Genomic DNA, 24260 nt, shown 5'->3' on the forward strand with positions numbered 1-24260 from the left:
GTCCTGTTCCTTGTTTTCTCCTACTTCTGATTTTTGTCCTGTTTGCCCTTCTGGATGAGGATTAAGTCTCTTCCCTAGAGTCCTCCTTGTTTAGCTTCTTTAGGACTATAGATTTTAATATGTTTATCCTATATTATATGACTAATATCCACTTATAAGGGAGTATATACTATGTGTCTTTCTGCTTCTAGGTTACCTTAGTCGGGATGATCTCTTCTATTTCCATCCATTTGCTTGCAAATTTCATGATTTCCTTGTTTTTAATACCTGTAGATGTGTAAATTATGTAAATGTGCCACAATTTCTGTATCCATTCCTCTGTTGAGGGACACCTAGGCTATTTCCAATTTCTGGCTATTATGAATAAAGCTGCTAAGAACATAGTTGAGAAAATGTCTTTGTTGTATGGTTGAGCATCTTTTGTATATACGCCCAAGACTAACTGGATCTCTACATGTAGAAAAATGCAAATAGATCCATATTTATCACCCTCTACAAAACTAAAGTCCAAGTGGATAAAAGACCTCAACATAAATCCAGACACACTAAATATGTCAGAAGAAGAAGTGGGGAAGAGCCTCGAACTCATTGGCACAGGAGACAACTTCCTGAACAGAACACCAACAACACAGGCTCTAAGATCAACAATCAATAAACGGGACCTCATGAAACTAAAAAGCTTCTGTAAAGCAAAGGACACTGTTAATCAGAACAAAATGACTACCTACAGATTGGGAAAGGATCTTCACTAAGCCTATATGTGACAGAGGGCTAATATCCAGAATATATAAAGAACTCAAGAAGTTAAAAAAGGGGGCTGGAGAGATGGCTCAGAGGTTAAGAACACTGGCTGTTCTTCCAAAGGTCCTGAGTTCAATTCCCAGTAACCACATGGTGGCTCTTAACCATCCAAAATGTGATCTGGTGCCTTCTTCTGGCCTGCAGGCACATATGCGGGCAGAATACTGAATAAATAAATCTTTTTTTTTTTTTTTAAAAAAAAAGAAGTTAAAAAAATCAAGTTAATGTAATTAAAAAATGGGGTACACAGCTAAACAGAGAATTCTCTGTAAAGGAATATCGAATGGCAGAGAAACACTTAAAGAAATGCTCAACATCCTTAATCATCAAGGAAATGCAAATCAAAAGGACCCTGAGATTTCACCTTACACCCATCAGAATGGCTAAGATCAAAAACTCAAGCAACAACACATGCTAGAGATGATGTGGAGAAAGGGGAAGCCTCTTCCACTGCTGGTGGGAATGTAAACTTGTACAACCACTTTGGAAATCAATCCGGTGCTTCATCAGACAATTGGGAATAGTGCTACCTCAAATCAATTTTGATAGAAAAATTGTTTTAGAAAAATTAAAACTAAATAAAATTATGGAATATAAATTACACACCTAGCATGTTTAATTAATTATTTTAGCCAGAAATTTGTTCACTCTTATAGCTCCTTCAGGCCTCAATGATCAGCCTTGGGTTTGTATTAGAGACACCTCCAATACTACTATAAATTTATTAGATAGTACCACTCAGAAAAATCTGAGTATACTCAGAAAAATCTCTTAATTTTTTCTGTAATGCCTTTGACATGCCAAGCACATACTTTCCCCCGCCACTCACACCTGAATTAGATTTTGTGCAACTAAGTTCATACATTATGTCAGAAGTTATAACAACAATAAAATGAAAATTTAATGTGACATAGCACCCCAGAACATGAGTCCAATTTAAATATTTTCCTTCCGATATGGCACCCCAGAACATGAGTCCTGGAGTGACCCTTAGGTCACACTACCTGATCTCACCTGCAAAACAAATAACAGAGATCCAGCTCCACACTAAAAGTAGCAATTTACGAGTGCTAGGATTGGAGGCCACGCCTGCTAAACAGACTGCTGAGTGCAGAGCAGCTTACACAGGGCCTCTAGCTTCTCAGCTGTGTGAAGAAAAGGGAGACGCAAAAGGAGATTCAAATGCAGTAGCAGGAGTCAGAATTGGTTCAACAGAGCTTTAGATCCTTCTCTCACAAGCAAATGGATAGGGTCCCCATCACTCGACTTCCTACCTGCCCGTTACCAACTCCCTCTTCTCCACCTGAACTGGACCTACTTGCATCCATTGCTGTATATGGCAGGGTGAGAAGCCCCCAGTTATAGCAATGCAAGCTATAACCATCTATAAATATATCTGAGAGGGTCTGGCACATTAAAGGGCAAAGTGAGTGAAACAACTTAGATTTCTGAAAGTGTATGAGATATTTAATTTCATAGTAGAAGGAAGGCATTCCAGGGTACAGGACTTGAGGTCAGAGAAAACTGGAAACCTCAGCACATGGGGATGAACCCGCAACTCCCCCCATCTTTCCCACAAGCTATGCTAGCAAGGCCTCACCTCCTCAGAAGGAAGCAGGCTGCACATGACCTGAAAGGCATGCCCTAAGAACTGGGAAGACGTCACCACTCTGAGAGGAGTCTGCAAACCCAGAGCTCTTCCTTTGTCCTGCAGAAGTTAGTGTTGTGACAGCAGTGACTGCGAGTCAGTGCAGTTCAGAAGGGGCTGACAACACATCTCGGTGGGCAGAAGCACACAGAACAGCTGGGAAGAGACGCCGCACAGCAAGGGACAGACTGGTACTGTCAGCCTCCCTGATGTGGACAGGGCTGGAACACAGACCAGCGTCTATGTGAGAAGTATTTACAATGTCAGCACTACCTGGAAACAGGTAATTACCACGAGAAAGAAGGCAATGTCATGTTTCATGGCACTGTCGGGGACGACACTTACAATAACCTACTCTAGTTTTTCAATGAGTGCAGAGAGCAGAGCAAAGGTTCCGAACCTAAAACAACAGGGAAATAGATTTCTAACATCTGATCAATACATACTGCGCACATGTATTAACATATCACAGCACATCTTTACATGTGCACAAACTTTTTAAGATCTCTGAGATGGAAATTTCAACTACGTTGGCTAGAACACTAGAATAGTTACTTTTCTGCTCTGTAATAAAACACCATGACATACGCAATTTATAAAAGGAATTTGGATTACCATTCCAAAGGATAAGAGTCTATTGTGTTAGGGAGACATGACATCAAGGCACAAGCATTTCAGTAGAGCAGGAAGCCGAGGGTTCACATCTTGAACTAAAGCATGGGGTACAGGCATGAAATCAGAATGGTGTTTTAAACTCTCAAAGCTCATCTTCAGAACAAGGCCATACGGTCTAAGTATCTCTAAACAACAGCACCAACTTGGGACCAAGAGTTCAAATGTCTGAGACTTCCTAGACATGTTTTCAAACCATCACAAATACTGTATATACATATCAACCTATTATACTGTATCCATACATACCTATAATTTAACAATAAAAATTTAAATAATTACTTATACTTTTAATCTGGGAATCAACATTAACATGATTCTATTTGTGTCAGTCAGCTGAAAAAACATGACGATATTTATGTTATGTACCTATTTCTTTCTCTACATCAGTGGTTCTCAACCTTCCTAATGCTGAGAGCCTTTAATACAGTTCCTCAAGTTGTGGTGACTCCCCCATCATAAAATAATTTATGCTGTTACCTCATAACTATAACTTTGCTACTGCTATAAATTATAATGTAAACAGTTACATTTTATGATAGTCTTAAACACCCCCTGTAAATGGTCATTTAAACCCAAAGGGATGAGAACTGTTGTTCTGGATAGACAAACAGACACACGCCCTTCATTGCTGGCATGCACATTCATTTCTCTTAGGTTGGCAAGGGTGTTTTTATCAATTCCTGGCTTCCATATGCTTGTGCCAATCAGTACAAAGTCACAGAAGTTCACACTGGTCCTTATTAGTTATGAAGTAGCACCCCAGTTAGGCTGGCTGTGGTAGTTTTTGTTGCTCTCCATTGTGGTGTCTTTACAAGCGTGTGAAAGTCCTGTGGGTAAGGTTCAGGGTCATTCCAGGCTCTGCATTTACCAACCTTCTCAGAAGGAGATGGCACCTCTCACCTGTAGCCAGCGGCCCACCTTCCAGGCCTCTACTTTGCATGTTCTCCTGGAAGAAGCCTCTGCTGTGCACTGAGTAGGCCGGGGAAGCTAAGGTCCTGCTCTTGGCTTGCTTAGTGGACATGGTGGTGGCACAGCCACGGGAGACTTCAGGACACCAGAAGCAGCTGAGGCTCTGGGGACTTAGTGCTGCCTACTTGACAGATCTAAAGTCACCTGCAAGATGGGCCTCTGGCCATGCCTGTGGGGATTGCATGACTGCCTTAATGGGAGGTGCAGAGACCAGCCCAAGGTGGGCAGCACTGTCCCTGGGACCCTGGACTATTCAAGCAGAGAAACGGAATGGAGCAAGAGCACTCACGCACTTGCCACTCTGACCTAGACTGGGCTTAAATGTGACTGGCTTTCTCAAGCTCCTAGACCGGGCTTAAATATGACTGGCTCTCTCAAGCTCCTCCTGCTGTGGCTTCCCCCTTGTGAGGACTGCGCCTTGGAGCTATGAGCCCAAATAAACCTTTTTCCCTTAGGCTGCTTTTCCCACAGTATTCCATCACAGCCACAGGAAAGGACACCAAATGGGCTCTTTCATAATAAATGCATAGAAATAGGTCAGAGCCAGACTGTGCCTGCCAGCTCAACATTTCAGACAGGGTGAGAAGAGGGAGAGGTGTGCCTTTCTTATTCTAGCTGTGGTCCTGAGTCACCAAAGCAGAAAAGCAAAGCCCCCCCCCCCCAGACTCCCATTGACATCTCAGTACAAATACAGTGATATGAGGATAAACCATCTTCCCCAGACATTACTTTAACACATAGTAGGGACAAGTCTTAATAAACACTCCAAATTAAATGCCTACACAGAAACAGACATTTCAGAACATCCATGTGTTCTAGACATTCTGAAGGAGGACCCTCTGTACTCTCAGTCATGAAAAGTACCATGTGTAAACTGTCATCAGAGAGGCTTCAGCTAATAACTGATGGGAACAGATGCAGAGACCCACAGCCAAACACTAGGTAGAGACTGGGGAATCCTGCCAAGAGGAGAAGGAAAGGTTTTCGGAGCCAGAGGGGTCAAGGGACTCCACAAGAAAGTCCACAGAATCAATTAAGCAGGGCTAATAGAGGCTCAAAGAGACGGAAGTGACAGTCAGGGAGCCTGCATGGGTCTGAGCTCTGTGCTCTGCTCATATGTTACGGTTGTATAGCTTGCTCTTCTTGTGGGACTCATAACAGTGGGAGTAGGGGCTGTCTCTCTTTTGCTTGCTTTTGGGACCTTTGTCCTCCTACTGGCTTGTCTCATCCAGCCTTAATATGAGGAGAGGTGCCTAGTTTTACTGCAACTTGATACGCAGTGTTTGGTTGATATCCCTGGAAGAAAGAGTGGATCTGGAGAAAGATAGGGGTTGTGGGGCAGGAACTGGGAGGAGAGGAGGAAGGGAAACTGAATCAGAATGTAATATGAGAAAAAAAAATACTCTTTTAAGTTAAAAAATACCATGTAGGGGGAACAAGATGGTGGCGCCAAGAGAACACTGCGTCTGAGGAACAGGACAGCATTTTCTATACAGCAACCAAGAGACTGAACTCTGGGCCCTAAAACAACAGTGACTGTGTTTCCCAGGTGAGAGGAAATCCCCATGGCGTGGGAATCAGTCGGGTCCACTCTCAGGTCACCCAGCCAGAACCCCTGGACCAGAGCCACACTCCTGTATGTCCTGATCACGTTCCCAGGCTGAACGGTGGGCACAAAAACACCAGAGATTGGGAGTCCCAGTCGTGAGAAACAGGGAAGGAAGGCAGCGGGACTGGCCACAGGTCACCCCGTCTTTCCCTGGAAAAGGTCTCGCAGAGCCGCCATCACTGAACTGGGCTCAAGCCGCAAGCACGGAGAGTGGCTGCGCGCCCAGCTCTCTGGCATAGACGGAGCTGTGCACTCCAGGCAACAGAGACTGGGAGGCCCTGTCGGGAGAGGGCCCCAAAGGAAGGAAGGAAACGGTGCTGACTTAGGTCACCCAGGCTTTGCATGGGGAAGGTCTCGAAGACCAGCGAGTACAAGCCGCCATCACTGAACTGGGCTCAAGCCGCAAGGGCAGAGAGTTGTTGCGCAGGCAGCTCTCTGGCACAGACAGAGCTGTGCGCCCCAGGGCAACAGAGACTGGGAGACCCTGTCGGGAGTAAACCCACAAGGAAGGAAGTAAACGGGGACCTGAATTAGGTCCCCCAGTATACCCCTGAAAAAGGTCCCACACACTAGCGGGCAGGAGCACCGCCAGCCCAGAGACCTGCACTGGACCAACTATTCCTCACAGACAGAACTGGGTGCCCCAGGACACCAGAGACTTGGAGTCACTGTCGGGAAAAATCCTCACAGGGAACGAAGCAATGGGGAGAGACTTAGGCCACCCAGTATATCCTTGGAAAAGGTCCCGCAGACCGGCCCAACCCAGGGACCTGCTGTGCACCAGATAGCCTGCTGTTACCAGGAGAGCAGGACTTACCCGCCACAGATTACCACTTGGGTGCTGGGGCACAGAGCCCCAACCTCAGACCTACAAAAGCCCGGGATCCCCAAGATCAACCCTCAGATACTGCTCCAAGGGGTAACCAGTTATCCCTAACAAAACTGACCAAACCAAGGGACACACAGGTTACAGCAGCTGATCACTAAATTTACAGCAAGAAACCCAGAAGCAGGGCAGCTGCCTCCAGGACTTCTCCAGGTGAGAGGAGAGCCCTCCTGACTAACAAGGACCACAGTTACCACTCAGATCTCTCTGCCTGAGGTGAGCAGCGGCAACTCCTGAAAAACACTGGCCATACAGTGATTATACCCAAAAAGCTGAGGAGGCTTCCTTCAGCTTCAGGAAAAACTATCTTCCTGCCAAGGGGATTCTCTCTACCACAGGATTCCAGGAACCACCAGAAACTAACTCCAAACACCTAAGATAGCCCAATGGGTAGAGGCCAGCGTAAAAGCTCAACCAACAAAAGACAGAGCAATATGGCATCTCCAGGTCCCAGTTATCCAGGGGCAAGTAGCCCTGGACACCTGGGCATAACTGAAATTCAAGAAGATGACCTAACATCTATGCTCATGAAGAGGATAACAAAGGAAACAAATAAAATATGTAAAGACCTAGAGGAAGATAAAAACAAACAGATTATGGCCATCCGTAAAGAAAAAGAAGAAGATAAAGAAAAACAGATTATGGCCATCCATGAAGAAATACAGGAAGTTGCAGCCAAGCAGTTTGTGGCCTTTAGAGAGGAAATACTTAAATCACTGAAAGAAATAAAAGAAAGAGAGGATTGTTCAAACAAACAGCTTAAGGAATTGAAGGAAAAACAGGAAAATACAGTCAGGCAGGTGAAGGAAGTCAACAAAATTGCTCAAGACCTGAAGATAGAATTGGAAAAATTAAAGAAAACACAAAGGGAGGAAATTGTGGAGAGAAAGAACTTAGGGAAGAAAACAGGAACTACAGAGGTAAGCATAACCAATAGACTACAAGAGATGGAAGAAAGAATCTCAGGTGTGGAAGATAAAATGGAAGAAATTGATGTATCTGTCAAAGAAAATGTTAAATCTAAAAAATTCCTGACACATACCGTCCAAGAAATTCAAGACAACATAAAATGACAAAACCTAAGAATAACAGGAATAGAGGAAAAAGAAGATTCCCTCCTCCAAGGCCCAGAAAATATTTTCAACAAAATCATTGAAGAAAATTTCCCCAACTTAAAGGAGAGGCCAACAAGAATACAAGAGACCTACAGAACACCCAATAAATTAGACCAGAAAAGAAAATCCTACCGCTACATAATAATGAAAACAGTAAGTATACAGAACAAAGAAAAAATACTAAAAGCTGCAAGGGAAAAAGGCCAAGTAACATATAATGGCAAACCCATTAGAATCACACTTGACTTTTCAACAGAGACTATGAAAGCCAGAAGGGCCTGGACGGATATCATGCAGACCCTAAGAGAACACAGATGTCAGCCCAGGCTACTATACCCAGCAAAACTCTCAGTCCTCACAGTCGGAGAAAACAAGATATTCAATGACAAAAACAAATTTCAACAATACCTACACACAAACCCAGCATTACAGAAGACACTAGAATACAACCCAAGAAAACTAGCTACTTTCAAGGAAACACAGGAAATAATTAACCTCACTACAGTAAAACAAAAAGCAACCAAGCACACAAACTTATGACCACAGCCAACATCAAAGGATCTAACAGCCACTGGTCATTAATCTCTCTCAACATCAATGGACTTAATTTTCCAATAAGAAGACACAGACTAACAGAATGGATACGTAAACAAGACCCAGCAATCTGTTGCATACCAGAAACATACCTAAGTCACAAAGTTAGACATTACCTGAGGATAAAGGGTTGGAAGACGGCTTTCCAAGCAAATGGACACAGAAGCAAGCAGGAGTAGCCATTCTAATATCTGATAAAATAGACTTTCAAACAAAATTAATGAAAACAGATGGGGAAGGACACTTCATACTCATCAAGGGAAAATTTCACCAGGAAGACATCACAATCCTGAACATCAATGCCCCAAATACAAGGGCACCCACATTTGTAAAAGAAACATTGATAAAACTTAAAACCACACATAGATTCCCACACATTAATAATGTGAGACTTCAACATCCCACTCTCAACAAAGGACAGGTCAACAAAACACAAATTAAACAAAGAAACAAGGTCTCTAATAGAGGTGATGAATCAAATGGACCTAACAGACATTTACAGAACACTACACCCAAACAAAAAAACAAAAAAAAAAAAAAAAATTTACCTTCTTCCCAGCACCTCATGGAACCTTCTCCAAAAGAGACCATACAGTTGGTCACAAAGCTAGCCTCAACAGATACAAGAAGATTGAAATAATCCCTTGTATCCTATCTGATCACCATGGAATAAAGCTGGACCTCAACAAAAACAGAAATAGCAAAAAGCCTACACACACATGGAAACTGAACAACTTGCTACTAAATGACAGCTGGGTCAGGGAAGAAAAAAAAGAAAGAAATTAAAGTCTTCCCAGAATTCAATGAAAATAAAGGCACAACATACCCAAACTTGTGGGACACAATGAAAGCAGTACTAAGAGGAAAGTTCATAGCACTAAGTGCCTTCAAGAAGAAATTTGAGACAGCTCATTCACGCAACTTAATGGCTCACCTAAGAACCCCAGAAAAAGAAGAAGCAGACACACCAAGAAGGAATAGATGACTGGAAATAATCAAACTCAGGGCTGACCTCAATCAATTATAGACAAATAAAACAATTCAAAGAATCAATGAAACCAAGAGCTGGTTCTTTGAGAAAATCAACAAGATAGACAAACCCTTAGCCAAGTTAACTAAAAGGCAGAGAGACACCATCCAAATCAAAAAAATCAGAAATGAAAAGGGGGACATAACTACAGACACTGAGGAAATCCAAGCAATCATTAGGACTATCTTCGAAAGTCTATATGCCACAAAATTTGAAAATCTACATGAAGTGGACAATTTTCTTGATCGATTCCACTTACCAAAACTGAATCAAGACCAGGTAAATCAACTAAATAGTCCTGTGTTCCCCAAGGAAATAGAAGCAGTCATCGAAAGTCTCCCATCCAAAAAAAGCCCAGGACCAGATGGCTTCAGCACAGAATTCTACCAGACCTTCAAAGAAGAGCTAACTCGAGTTCTCTTCAAACTATTCCACAAAATAGAAACAGAAGGAACATTACCAAACTCATTCTATGAAGCCACAGTCACCTTGGTACCTAAACCTCACAAAGACCCAGCAAAGAATGATAATTTCAGGCCAATCTCCCTTATGAACATTGATGCAAAAATACTCAACAAAATACTTGCAAACTGAATACAAAGATCACATCAAAGATATCATCTACTATGACCAAGGAGGCTTCACCCCAGGTATGCAGGGGTGGTTCAATATACTGAAATCCATCAATGTAATCCACCATATTAACAAACTGAAAGAAAAAAACCCACATGATAATCTCCTTAGATGCTGAAAAAGCATTTGACAAAATCCAACATCCATTCATGTTTAAAGTATTGGAGAGAACAGGGAATACAAGGCACATATTTAACATAGTAAAGGCAATAGACAGCAAGCCTATAGCCAACATCAAACTAAATGGAGAGAAACTTAAAGCAATCCCACTGAAATCAGGGACAAGGCAAGGCTGCCCACTCTCTCCATATCTCTTCAACATAGTTCTGGAAGTCCTTGCTAGAACAATAAGATAGTTGAAAGAGATCAAGGGGATAAAAAGTGGAAAGGAAGAGGTCAAATTATCACTATTTGCAGATTATATGATAGTATACCTGAGTGACCCCAAAAACTTTACCAGGGAACTCCTACACCTGTTAAAAATCTTCAGCAAAGTAGCCAGATACAAAATTAACTCCAAAACATCAGTAGCCCTCCTGTACACAAAAGACAAAAGGGCTGACAAAGAAATTAGGGAAACAACACCCTTCACAATAGCCACAAAGGACATAAATTTACCTTGGTGTTAACCTAACCAAGCAAGCCAAAGACTTGTATGAAAAAAATTTCAAGTCTCTGAAGAAAGAATTACAAGAAGATATCAGAAGATGGAAAGATCTCCCACACTCATGGCTTGGCAGGATTAACATAGTAAAAATGGCCATCTTACCAAAAGCAATCTACAGATTCAATGCAATTCTCATCAAATTACCAACATAATTCTTTACAGACCTGGAAAGAAAAATTCTCAACTTCATATGGAATAACAAGAAACCCAGAATTGCTAAAACAATCCTCTACAATAAAAGATCTTCTGGAGGTATATCCATCCCTGATCTCAAGCTGTACTATAGAGCAACAGTAATAAAAACTGCATGGTACTGGCATAGAAACAGAATGGTGGGTCAATGGAACTGAACAGAAGACCCAGAAATAAACCCACAAACTTATGGACACTTGATCTTTGACAAAGATGCCAAAACCATTCAATGGATAAAAGACAGCATCTTCACAAAATGGTGCTGGTCTAACTGGATGTGAACATGTAGAAAAAAGCAAATAGATCCATACTTATCACCCTGCTCAAAACTAAAGTCCAAGTGGATCAAAGACCTCAACATAAAACCCAACACATTAAACCGGTTAGAAGAAAAAGTGGGGAATACCCTAGAACTCATTGGTACAGGATACAACTTCCTGAACAGAACACCAACAGCGCAGGCTTTAAGAGCAACAATCAATAAATGGGACCTCCTGAAACTGAAAAGCTTCTGTAAAGCAAAGGACACCGTCATCAAAACTAAACGACTGCCTACAGATTGGGAAAGAATCTTCACCAACCCTTTATCTGACAGAGGGCTAATATCCAGTATATATAAAGAACTAAAGAAGCTGAAAAGCAGCAAACCAAGTAATCCAATTAAAAAATGGGAACAGAGCTAAACAGAGAATTCTCTGTAGAGGAATATTGAATGGCAGAGAAACACTTAAAAGAAATGCTCAACCTTATTAGCCATTAGGGAAATGCAAATGAAAACGATCCTAAGATTTCACCTTACACCCATAAGAATGGCCAAGATGAAAAACTCAAGTGACAACACATGCTGAAGAGATTGTGGAGAAAGGGGAACCCTCCTCCACTGCTGGTGGGAATGTAAACTCATACAACCACTCTGGAAATCAATCTGGCGCTTTCTCAGACAACTAGGAATAGCGCTTCCTCAAGATCCAGCCATACCACTCCTAGACATATATCCAAAGGGGGCTCAAGTACACAATAAGGACATTTGCTCAACTATGTTTGGAGCAGCTTTATTTGTAATAGCCAGAAGCTGGAAACAGCCCAGATGCCCCTCAACTGAAGAATAGATGCAGAAATTGTGGTACATCTTCACAACGGAGTATTACTCTGCAATGAAAAAAAAAGGAAATCATGAAATTTGCAGGTAAATGGTAGGAACTGGAAAGGATCATCCTGAGTGAGCTGTCCCAAAAGCAGAAAGACACACACGGTATATACTCACTCATATAGATATATAACATAGGATAAACCTACTAAAATCAGTACATCTAAAGAAACTAATCAAGAAAGAGGACTCTGACTAAAATGCTCAATCCCCATTCCTAAAGGCAAAGAGGATGGACATCAGAAGAAGAAAACAGGAAAAAACCTAGGAACCTGCCACAGATGACCTCTAAAAGGCTCTGTCCTGCAGGCATCAAAGCAGATGCTAAGACTTATGGCCAACTGTTGGGCAGAGTGCATGGAATCTTATGTAAGAAGTAGGAAATAGTAAGATCTGGAAAGGACAGGAACTCCACAAGGAGAGCAACAGAACCAGAAATTTGAACACAGGGGTCTTCCCAGAGACTCATACTCCAACCAAGTATCATGCATGGAGATAACTTAGAACCCCTGCACAGATGCAGCCCATGGCAATTTAGTGTCCAAGTGGGTTACATAGTAATGGAAAGTGGGACTGCCTCTGACATAATCTGATTGGCCTGCTCTTTGATCACCTCCCCCTGAGTGGGGAGCAGCCTTACCAGGCCACGGAAGATGACAATGCAGCCATTCCTGATGAGATTTGATAGACTAAGATCAGAAGGAAGGAGAGGGGGGCCTCCCCTATCAGTGGACTTGGGGAGGGGCATGCGTGAAGAAGGGGGAGAGAAGGTGGGATTGGGAGGGGAGGAGGGAGGGGCTTATGGGTTGATATAAAATGAATAAGGTGTAATTAATAAAAGTTAAAAATATATCATGTGTGACAGATTCTGTTTTCAGGCTACATGGAAGTAGGCGTACAACTGTCAAACAGAAATAATTGATTATCCCATTTTTGTGGGCAAATCAGAATGAACAGAAAATTAGGAAACGCATAAAGCACATTAAAGACTCAACCTCAAGAAATTTCAAAAGAAGGAATCAGAGAGATTTTTATCAAGAAATCAGGCTTATAATTGTTTCAATTAAATATAAAATGTATCAATTTATTAAACTGCAAATCAACAAGCACTGTGTGAGATACTGTGATTCCACAATAAAGTACAGTTATGTACTTAGTCAAGAGTAGAACCTGTAAATGTAGAAAAGGAGCAAGATCTCCAGACAGGGAGCGAGCTCCAAGAAATATCAAAGGAGGAAAACACATACGTGTACAGACATACATAGACACATACATGACTTTGCTACCTCTATGGAACAATGAAGGGAAGGGAAATAACACAAATATGAATTTTGTAAAAGATCAACCAGAAACTAACACAAGTAGACATCTGCATAGCCGAAGAGAATGCAGTGAGACTAATTAAAAGGGGGGGGGCTATTTCTAGGTAAGTCTTTCTACTTAGCTTTTATTTTAAATTATACTATGTTTTATAGTCAAACATAGAACTGTTCACAAGGAAAGAAAATAAACCCAGCATGACTATAACAAACGGATAAATTAAACCACGTTTATAGCCAATGTAACAAAGCACAATGAAAGAAAAAAAAATTAGGTACTTTTTAAAAGGAAAAATAATAATAAAGGCAACATCTCAGTAGGTAAATAGGATGGCCTTCAATTGTGACCCTCCTGCTTCTGCCTCCTCAGTGCTAATAATATTATAGCTAATAATTAGCTATAATTTAGGTAATTATACTTTTTAAGAATTTATCTTTATTTTACATGTATGAGTATTTTGTTTGTATGCTTGTAGAACCATCTCTTTAGTCTTACATTTAAAATTTTTTATTAAAATTATTGTCATTATTGATCTGGATGTGTCGTAACTGTGCAGCCAGCTCTGGTCTCCCAGCTTACTGAGCTTCGGGAGCAGAGCTGCTGCTGCCAGGCTTGTAAGGCACCCTTCCTGCTGCGCCCTAACCTTCCTGTCTCGCCACCCCTAATATGGGTAATGTGTGAACACAAATCTACTACAAATTCATTTAATTTAATGTAGTTTGTTCGTATCGACTAGTCCTTACATCACAAATGAGAAAAATCACTAAATACATAAATTTTGTAGATAATTATGGTTTTATGGGTGAAAGTAGATACAAACCCTGAGTGAGAAAAGAATTCTGTGGTGCTGGGTTTGAATTATGGTATTAACATGAGCTTTGTCCACACACAGTGGCTGGAAGTAGTGACAGTTACACCTAGGCTTTGATACATTTGTACCAGCTCTCACAAAAAGTTAGGAGAGCTTCTGAAAAAATGGCTGATTCTCCGGCTCCAGAAGGAAAATATACATGAGAACTCTTTTTTTTTTTCTGCTAAATAAAGTGAAGTAATGAAGTATTCAAAATTTTATGGGGACATGTTAAAGATAACAGTTATCAGTGTGAACAAATTTGTCAACAGCCAAGACAATCTTAGGATATGAATGAACAGTAACAAGGACAGGTAACAAAAAAAGCAAATGAGCATGGCACTAAATAAAAAGTGCTAATATATTTAGGCAAGAGTCATCAGTGAATTCTAAAACAAAGGGGAGACTAGGGAACAGATGAGTCAGTCTCCAGTAATGGCTAGAACCTGCTCCTGAGGATGTGGAAATGGGCTGTAACGTAAAGCACTTTAGTGGACACCACACACTTGAATGCAAGTCAGTAGCAGCAATAACAACTGATCACCTGGCCCCTGGTGGAGCACACCACAGACCTGACAGACACCTAACATGTGTGCCAAGTGTCCACAAGGGGAGCACCTTTGTCATTTATATTCATATAACGTGCAACTTAAATTTCCAATTCTCTAGCTACTATCAATCAAGATTTCTTAAAACTGCCATCATCCTCAGGAAGATAACCAGAATCATATCAGAAGTGAAATCTACATAAAATTCTCCAAGCTAAGATAGGGGAAAGATGAATAAACAATAAGGGGAGAAGTATACCTAAAAATAAAAACCCAAATTAAAATTAAAGAAAACTATCTCTTTACCTTAAGAGACAATTAGTGGATACTTGGACCAACTCTTGGAAAGCAAAGGTAAATAAGGCAAAGTATCTGACATCTTCATTTCTGTCTCCCTCGCTTTCTCTCCCTTTCTCTCTCTTCTCTCCTTTCTCTCCCTCTCTTTAACACACACACACACACACACACACACACTAAGCATAAGCTCAATGATAAAACAGCATGTACTAAGTTCTGGTGTAGGAAGATAACACAGTCTTGGAGGAGAATACCAATCAGTGGGAATCACCCCTTAACTATGTTGAGCGGTGTGATAAAGACACCTATGAAACAGGAAATATCTCTATCAGACTGCCTGGTTTTAATCTCGATTAAACTGTTTTGGTTTCGTCACAATCAGAATGGACATCACATAACAAGGGTTGACAATTCTATGTAACCCACTAGACACAAACATCTCATTGGAATACTTCAGGCCACGTAAGGACTTTCATGGGAGACTTCATGGCACCATTTGTAATGGTAAAAAAGCAGATGTAACAATGGCTGAAGAGATAGACGATACATGGTGCTTGGATTCAATGAAGGACGGGCGGAAATAGAAAGAACATCAAAAGCTGACCCTCAACTCACACAGCCAGACACAACAGCTCTCAATACATGAATGTCTTCAGCTTATGGACGTAAGTAGGTCTATGGCTCCAGAGGTTAAAGATGAGAACAGGGAGAAAGTATTCATGTGTCTGAGAGAATAATTATGAATAAGCTGCAAAACCTGAATGACACCTATAAAACAGTAACATTATCCTTAATAATACACTTAAAATGGACACATTTTATATGCACAATATAAAACAGTAAAGCTGTTTTTAAAAAATACTTTGTGAAAACTGTGCTTATGGTGTTAGCAATTAATGACTGGGTAAATCTGTGGTAGAGTATTTATCCAGCACTAATAAAGATCTGAGGCAATAAACATACATTAAATAATTTTAAGAAAAAATGAGTAATTTTCTTTGTACTATATAATTATCAGCTATAATCAAGATAAAAAATGTTTCTGAAGAACAAATATATTTTCTATAAAATTTTCCAAATATGTTATGATTAATAAAGACAGAATTTCCTAAGGTTTTAGAAATTCTGAAGTCATATAGAAAATGTTCTACCTCAAATAGAATTTTAAAAATTGGGGACCTCTACATACAACCTTTGCATGGACTTCCAAATTCTACATCCAAATGCTACTTCAACCACAACACTGGAAGATAAGAATCTACATTTCAACTTTTTCTTGTTCACATTAATGTGATTTTTATGTGTAATACATTTTTTTTTATTTTTAAAAACAAGTATCTCCATAAATAAACTATAAGAGTAAATATACACTATGACCTTTTTCATTTCCAACTGGATATATCTTTGTTTATTGGCATTTTAAAAATATATTTTATTTGCAGGCTAGTGAGGTGACTCAGCTGTTAAAAGTGCTTGGAACACATTTTAAACACTTATTTAAGTTTTATTATTATGTAAAATAGGATTTGCCAGAAGTCTAGCTCCCACTGCAGCCTTTTCAAAGGGGACAGGCCCCTGGCTTGCTATGGCTTGCCAGCTCTGCTTAGCTTATGTGTATGAGTGTTTACATGTAGAAATAGATGTGTACCACATGTATGTTGAGGCCAGAAGAGAGTATCAGATCGCCTGAAACTGGAGTTATGGAAAGTTATGAGCCATCATTTGGGTTCTAGAACCCAGATCTTCTGCAAGAGCAGTATGTGCTCTTAACCACTGAGCCATCTCTCCAGCCCAAGATCTATTCATTTATTCTGAGACAGGGTCTCAGTGTGTAGCCTCTTTGGCCTGAACTCGCTCCACAGACCAGGCTGGCTTTGAACTAACGGAGACTGGTCTGCCCCTGCCCCTGCCTCTCAAGCACTGAGGCTAAAGGCCTACACTACTGCGTGCAACCCCCAGCTCTCGACTGTCTGTAAAACGTACAGACCAGAATGCTGCACCTTCTGGAGAACTGTTAGCACAGCCTGGCCTATGTCTGCCGTGCTTGGTGCAACAATTCCTCCGGTGCCAAGGCGGTAAAAGCCAGAGGGTGCCCTTCCTGGAGGGCCTTAGCTAAGGTGTGGTGTACCACAGTGCCAAGGTGACTCTCTACACTGGGCATAGGCCTGATCACTGCAGGCCCACTGACCATGGGCCTAGACCTTTTAACCTTTCCACTGCAAGTTTCTCTGCCTCACTTATCAATGCTCTGTGTCATCAGGCACAGAATGCTACAGAACCTGTGGATGTCTTTTACCTGTCACCCCTCCCTTTTTCACAAGTCACTATCTTCAAAAGGGGTTCTACTGCTTTTCAATACGAGCAAATACAAATACAATTCTGTTTCCTTGATGAAGAGAAACAGAATAGATTTATTGTACACCAGGACTTTCTCACCTAACACATACAAGGCAACTCTCAATACAGTCATAAGATTCATGCGCTACAGTCACCATCACCTCCTGTCCTACACTCCTCTTGCCTCTAGGAAAACTTTGGTCGTCATAGTTTGTGTTAGTTACTTTCTGCTGCTGTGATAAAATACAAGGACCAAGACAACTTACAGAAGCTGACAGCAGAGAGTTGGAGTCCACCTGGCAAAGTGGAGGCAACAGCAGGGATGGTGGTTGAGACAGGACACTAGCTGTTCACGTTTTGAACACAAACACACACAGAGGGAGCAAACTGGAGGGGCTCTTGCCTTTACACTCTCAAAGCCCGCCTCTAGTGACATACTTCCTCCAGCCAGGCCACTCTTTCTACACTCTCCAAATAATGTCACCAACTGAGGACCAAATGTTCAAAGAAATGAGTCAACAGGGACATTTTCATTCAAACCACACATAATGTACAGTTCCCTTGTTTTGCTAATAAGCAACCCAAAATCAGTAATTAGCTCAGGGGCTGATACAGCACCACTTTACTTTCGTTTGTAAACGCTCTCAGGGATGTCACAGCTAAGCAAGGAACACTATAAATCCCATTCTTTTATACAACAAAGACTCAAGAGTTGGCCTTCTCACTAGCTCCTTTAGGTGCATTGGGGCTACCTTAGCACTCAGGCCTATCTGGCCTCCTCAAGATGTGGCCGCTGGCTAATTCCTTCCCTGAGTTCCCCCCAGTAGCTCCTCTGGCCAATGCAGGTTAAACAGAAGTAAGTGAAAGAAAGATGAGGTGGAGTCTCCCAAAGCTCCGTTTCCAGGGTGCCGGCAGGCACTCCCACAAGAAGGGAGATTAACCGTAGATTTGGGGCTGGAACATGCCCTGAACAGGGTATTCCCTTTTGAAACTCTGAATTCCACAAACTTATTGCATGCCCAGCCAAAGACAGAAAAGAATATTAATTTTATCGATAAAAAGAGGGCTCTTATTGAACACTTTTCAATGACTAGCAACATAAATGGGTATCAATGTGCCTGGACATCACTAATCACTGTATCCACTTACCATGTGAGGAAACTGGAGCATGAAAGTGGTAGAGCTTGATTCAGACCGAGGAAGCACAGCAACAGAGTCAAGCTCCCCTTCCCTGTCATTGTGGTGGTCTGTGTGTGTCTCTTGCACACCTACCCAAGCGCATCTGCAGTGTGTCCAGCTCCCATCATGCACATTCAAGGCTGAGTGTGGCCACCTGTGCACCTGCAACCCCAGTACTTCAAGGGCAGAGACAGCAGTTCAGGGCTTGTTGACCACAGCACGGTGTGTTGTTCAGTGAAGGGGCCTGTCCCAGAAGAATACGGTAGAGACTGATAAAGTAAGAGTCCTCTTGCTCTTGAGGTCCTCTTCTGACTTCCTCAAGTGTGCAAGGGTACATACGCTTCCCAACATGTGTGCATACAGCACCACTCCCACATACACACACACACACACACACACACACACACACACACACACAAAGAAACATTAGGAAGTAACGCAGAGTGGGCAAACTTTACTCTGCCTGGTGAGCTCTCCCTTCCTCCCGCGCTAGCATTATCCTCTGGGTGGACTTCTATGCAGACATTTCCTGCTAGTTGCACAGCACACTAATCAATAAATTTCTCCAGACATTTAAAGAAGATTTAATATTAATCATTCTCAAACTTTTCCAGAAAATTGAAGTGTTAAAAGCAGCCCATCATTCTGTTATGTAAGCATTATTTTGGTCTCAAAGCCAGAAAAGGACAGATATACCACAACACTGCAAACTAATACCCTTTGTGAAAAAAATACTGGTGTCAAAATCTTCAACAAAATACCAGCCAACAGAATTCAGCAATATATTAAAAGAATTTAACTTAATAACCAAGTTCCCAGAATGCAAAGATAGTTCAATCAATATAAGAAACCATGCTATCAGAATGAAGGGAAACTACAGTTATGGTTGGTGTAAGGTTTGTGTATATAATAGGACTGGATGCCCTATAGTGGACTTTTGGAAAGTGACTGGTTCATAAGTGTTCTAACCTCATCAGTGGATCAACATCAGTCAATTTATACCTTGGGGCCATCAATGAGATTGGCTACTAGAAGACAGACACTGGGTGTGCCCTGGAAGGGAGTATGTTGTCATCAAAGCTGCGATGAGGCCGTGCTTCTCTCCCATGTTGCTCTGCCTCAAAACAAACCCAGAGACGGAGCCAAGTGATGACTAGAGCTTCTGTAACTATGGGTCAAAACAAAACTTTCCCCTTTAAAATTGTTTTTATGGGTATTTTATTTTATCATAGCAATGGAAAGGATAAAACACCTACACCTCAAAATAGATAATTTCAATTGATTTAGAAAAAGCACTTGACAGAATTGAGTAGTTTTCCATGATAAAAACATTCAACATCCTAGGAAGAGTAAAAACTATCTCAACATAAAGCCAAGCAGGAAAAGCCCACTTCGACCACTCAGTGACAGAAACTATAAGCTTGGAAATGAGGCCTGCCTTTTGCCACACCTACTCAATCTGGAGCAACTAACTAGAGTGATTAAGAAAAGCTAAGAAAAAAGTATGTGCAGGGCATCTACTAAGGAAAACAAGAAGTAAAATGTTTTGTTCACAAATGGTCTTACAGTCTATATAAAAACCCTGCAGGTTCCACACATTATAAAATACTATTAGAATGAATAATTTCAGCAATAAAACAGAATACAAGACCAATACTCAAAAAACTGCAACTCTGTACACTAATGATAAGCAACTAGGAAAGGAAATTAAGAAAACAAGTCTATTTGCAATAGTACAAGGAAGAATTTTAATAATAAGGAATGTTTTAATACTCGGGAATTAATTTAAGGAGGTAAAAATCTTACAATAAAAACTACAAAAAATTTCCCAAATAAAATTAAAGACATAAATAAATGAAAAGATACACCATGTTTACAGCATTTAATATTGGTAAAAATGCTAATAAAACCCAAGGCGATCTACAGATAACATAGATATTTTTCTATAGACTGCAAATGATGGCTTTCATACATATACATGTAGGATATACAGAATCCCAAATGACCTTCATCTCTTAAAAATAAAAGCAAAACTAAAGGTTTCCTGCTTCCCGGTTTCAAAACCTACTATGAAGCTATAGAAATCAAATAGCATGGTGCTGGGTAAAGACAACTGTACATACTAATGGAGTAAGATGACAGGTTCAGAAATCATGTGTATGGTCAAATAACTGTGACGAGTGCACAGATATCATCAATGGGGAAATGAGTGTTCTCAGCACATGGTGCTGCTACACCAAACATCTTTCTGCATATCATGTAATATCATACGCAAAACTATTAAATTCTTAAATAAAAAGAGGGGTAAAGCTCATAGTTCTAGATCTGGCACGTCTTTAGACATTACAGCAAAGACAAAGGCAACAGAAGGGAAAGAGGAGACAGGAGACACACTAAACAACACAAAATCAAAAGATGCCCAAGTAGAAATGTAACCTACTCCATGAGAGAAGATAATTGCATATTTTTACTATGGAATCAATACCCAGAATACAGAGCGACCTCCAAATAACCCAGTTCAAACAGGAAAGAACACGAACAGACATACGAGAAACCAGCAGCACATGACAAGGTGTTCACCCTCCCACTCCCTCAGGAAAACGCAAATCAAGTCTCCAATGACATACCACCTCAGCCCACCAGGACAGCTATCACATCCATCAAAAATGAAAATCTTCGTGAGGTCATATTGAAACTAGACCCTTCTGCACACTGATGGAGAGAATGTAAGATGGTTAGGCCACCACGGAAAACAGCACGATAGTTCCTCAAAGTATTAAAAAAGAAAATTACTATATTATCCATCAATTTCCTTTCTGAGTGTAACTCAAAAACAGGAAAGCAGGGTGTCTCCAGTAGATGTTTATCTTCTTATGTTTATAGCAGTGTTAGTCATAACCACCAAATGTAGACACAACTCAAGTATCTACCCACAGATGAGTGGAGAAGCAAAATGTGACACATACATGCAATAGCATGAGACCGAGCCAAAAGAAAGTCTGCAGGGGAAATAAGCCAGTCACTCACAGAGAGAGTCCTGCAGAGGCCAAAAGGCCAGCTACTGACAGCAGGAACAGTCCTTAACAACGCTGACCTGCACACATGGAAATGGAGGGCTGAAGAAATTGCTTGGTTGTAAGAGCACATGCTTCCAGGAAGAGGACGTGGTTCGATTCCCAGCGTCCACATAAGAGCTACCAGTCAGCTGACACTCCAGCTCCACAGATCTGACACCTCCTTCTAGCCTCCAAGGACACCGCACACATGTGGTACACACGCACGTGGGTAAACACTCACATATAAGAAATAAAATAAAGCAATCTTTTCTTTTCAAAAAGCCTAAAATAATATTCTTCTGAAGATAAATATGCTAAACAAAAACTTGAAATCAAATTTTACCAGAAAGCTAAATAAGCATTGTAATAAACGTTCCCTTAAGTATTCTAAGTTCCAAATGTCTTTATTTTTAATTATTTATTTTATTTAATTTATATTTAATTATTTACTTTGGTGAGGACATTGCTGGATACTAACCAGGGCACTGAGCTACATTTTCAGCCCTCTAAACATATTTTACTTTAAAGATTTCTGGAAAAAATATATCATATATCTGTTTATTATATATAAATATGTCATATATATTTTTCCTATCTTTTTCACATAAAAATTAATACAACAATCTTTATGAAACTGTCAAATTGCATGCAGAAAATATGAGTTTTATTTCTTTTAAGTTTTAAATTATTTCAACATAAAATTTAGAAGTTATTTTTGTTACTCTGTGTGTGGCTGCAGTTGCCACAGTGTGCCTGTGGGAGTCAGAGGAAAAGTGCCTGCAGCCGGTTCTCTCTACCGTGAGGGTCCTGGGTTTGAACTCATGGTAGCAGGTACCTTTACCCACTGAGCCATCTCACCAATCCCCAAAATAAACTTTTAAGAGGAACAAAGTACTATGCTTTAGTGGCCCTAATTTTAAAACAACATTAAATTTAACTGCACGAAGCTTTTGATGTAGCAATAAAGGAAAAAGAATTACAGATCTTTGTCTGTGTTTATGTACCTAACATCCACTCAGGCTGAGAACTGCCTTTAACAGTGTTTTAAATTAATCTGTCCCCCAAGATAATAGGTAAGCTTAATAATAAAGTTTTTATAATGTATGGGAATAGCTTTGGTAAACTACGAATGAAATGTTATAAACAATTTTCTTGACTAGAACTCTCCTATTCAATATAAAAATGGGAAGTATTAATTAGCTTGAGTAGAACTCTAGGTGTTGGCACTAAATAATCAGACATCTAAAAACTGGATTGGAATCTGATCCTTCTAAAATAAGGCAGACTGGTTGCAAAATGTTTTTAGCTTTAAGGATATAATAAAAGTAAAATTGAGAACAAAAGAAATTTGATAAATGATTTTAATGTTTACTTTCCTAAGGGGGGAAAAATGGTCAGGGGGAGATTGAGAAAGGGTTTCTCTGTGTAGCCTTGGCTGTCCTGGAACTCACTCTGTAGAGCACGCTGCTCTCACACTCACAGACCTGCCTCTGCCTCCCAAGTGCTGGCATTAAAGGGACGTGCCACCTAGAGGAGAAACATTTGTTTGTAGAGCACCTGTCACGCATGCTGTCCCGTGTGAAGGGGCCATAACGCTAGAGCAGGAGATTAACTTGGCCACGGACCTAAACGGGTCAATTTTCAGTAACTCTCTGTGCGACTTTAGGTTAAGACTCAATTCTACCTATGATGCTAGGATAACCTTAGCTTCTGCTAAACTGTGGTAAATAAATGTTAAATGTGACAATGTGGGAGACGGCTCGGTGAGGGCGAGCTTCCCGTGAGAGCCTAAGAACCGGACTCAAATCCCCAGCACACACGTGGCTGTGTGGCCTGAAAACACAGGACTGGGAGGCAGGACTGACGTCCTGAGAGCTCAGCCCAGCCAGCCTGACTAACTGGCGATCCTCTGTTCAATCTCAAACTTTGTGTCTTCTGCACAGATTTTGTTCTGAAGTCCATGTCAGCAAAAAGTGAAATCAATTAGTAACAAAATACTCGAAACCCTTGAAAATTGCTTGTATTGCTTTAAAACAGTACAGTACAGTATAGTATAGCACTGCTCGTTCCCAGACAGGTTGGTGCTGGACACTGTGCTCACTCAGACCCTGCTGGCTTTTGTCGCAGGCAGAGGAGAACTGCCCACACCTGAGGACGGCACATTCCCGCCCCACCTCACTGCTGTCAGTGTGTCCTCTGCGCGTAAGAGCTCCAGTGACAACACTGACTCGACTGTCTAGCTTGGGCTTCTGGGGATTTAGAGGTAGTTCTCAGCAGCCCAGACTTTCTATTTGGGTTACACTCAAACAGAACTCGGCACTGCTCCTCTCAGTGTGCATCCACAGGCGCCTAGAATTTTAGGCACAAATCATCTAACATAATAGTGTTTTATTTAAAAAAAAAAAAAAAAAAAGAACTTTCTTACCATCCTCCATGGATGCTTCGCTGCTGTACCCGTCATACTCTGCAGACAGTGGGCTGTACTTCTGCCTCGTTTCCCAGGCGTAGTTCTTGTGTCTAGAGTCTACCAGGGGCCACCTGGAAGTGTGTGTTCTGGACAAGGCCTCATGGTATTTACCCAGCGCTTCATCTTCACTTTCAGAGGATGAACCAGGCTCATCTCTGTCCATATAGGAATTATCTATTTGGATAAAAGTGAGAAGAAATTATAATTTTAATATACCTAAATATGGAAATTTAGTAAAAT

General features: G+C 41.0%; 1 protein-coding gene across 5 annotated transcripts in view; it reads right to left on the reverse strand.

Moving 5' to 3' along the window:
- The window catches only part of Syt14 (synaptotagmin 14), a 151694-nt gene that overhangs the window by 66375 nt on the left and 61059 nt on the right, over window positions 1–24260 (reverse strand). For all 5 annotated transcript variants that reach the window (XM_060364953.1, XM_021645446.2, XM_021645447.2 and 2 more), the window contains one exon: window positions 23979–24194. In XM_060364953.1, coding sequence (XP_060220936.1) covers window positions 23979–24194 — 216 coding nt within the window. The remainder of the gene's footprint in view (window positions 1–23978; window positions 24195–24260) is intronic.

This window comes from Meriones unguiculatus, chromosome 11 (assembly GCF_030254825.1).
Source record: "Meriones unguiculatus strain TT.TT164.6M chromosome 11, Bangor_MerUng_6.1, whole genome shotgun sequence".
Taxonomy (NCBI): Eukaryota; Metazoa; Chordata; class Mammalia; order Rodentia; family Muridae; genus Meriones; species Meriones unguiculatus.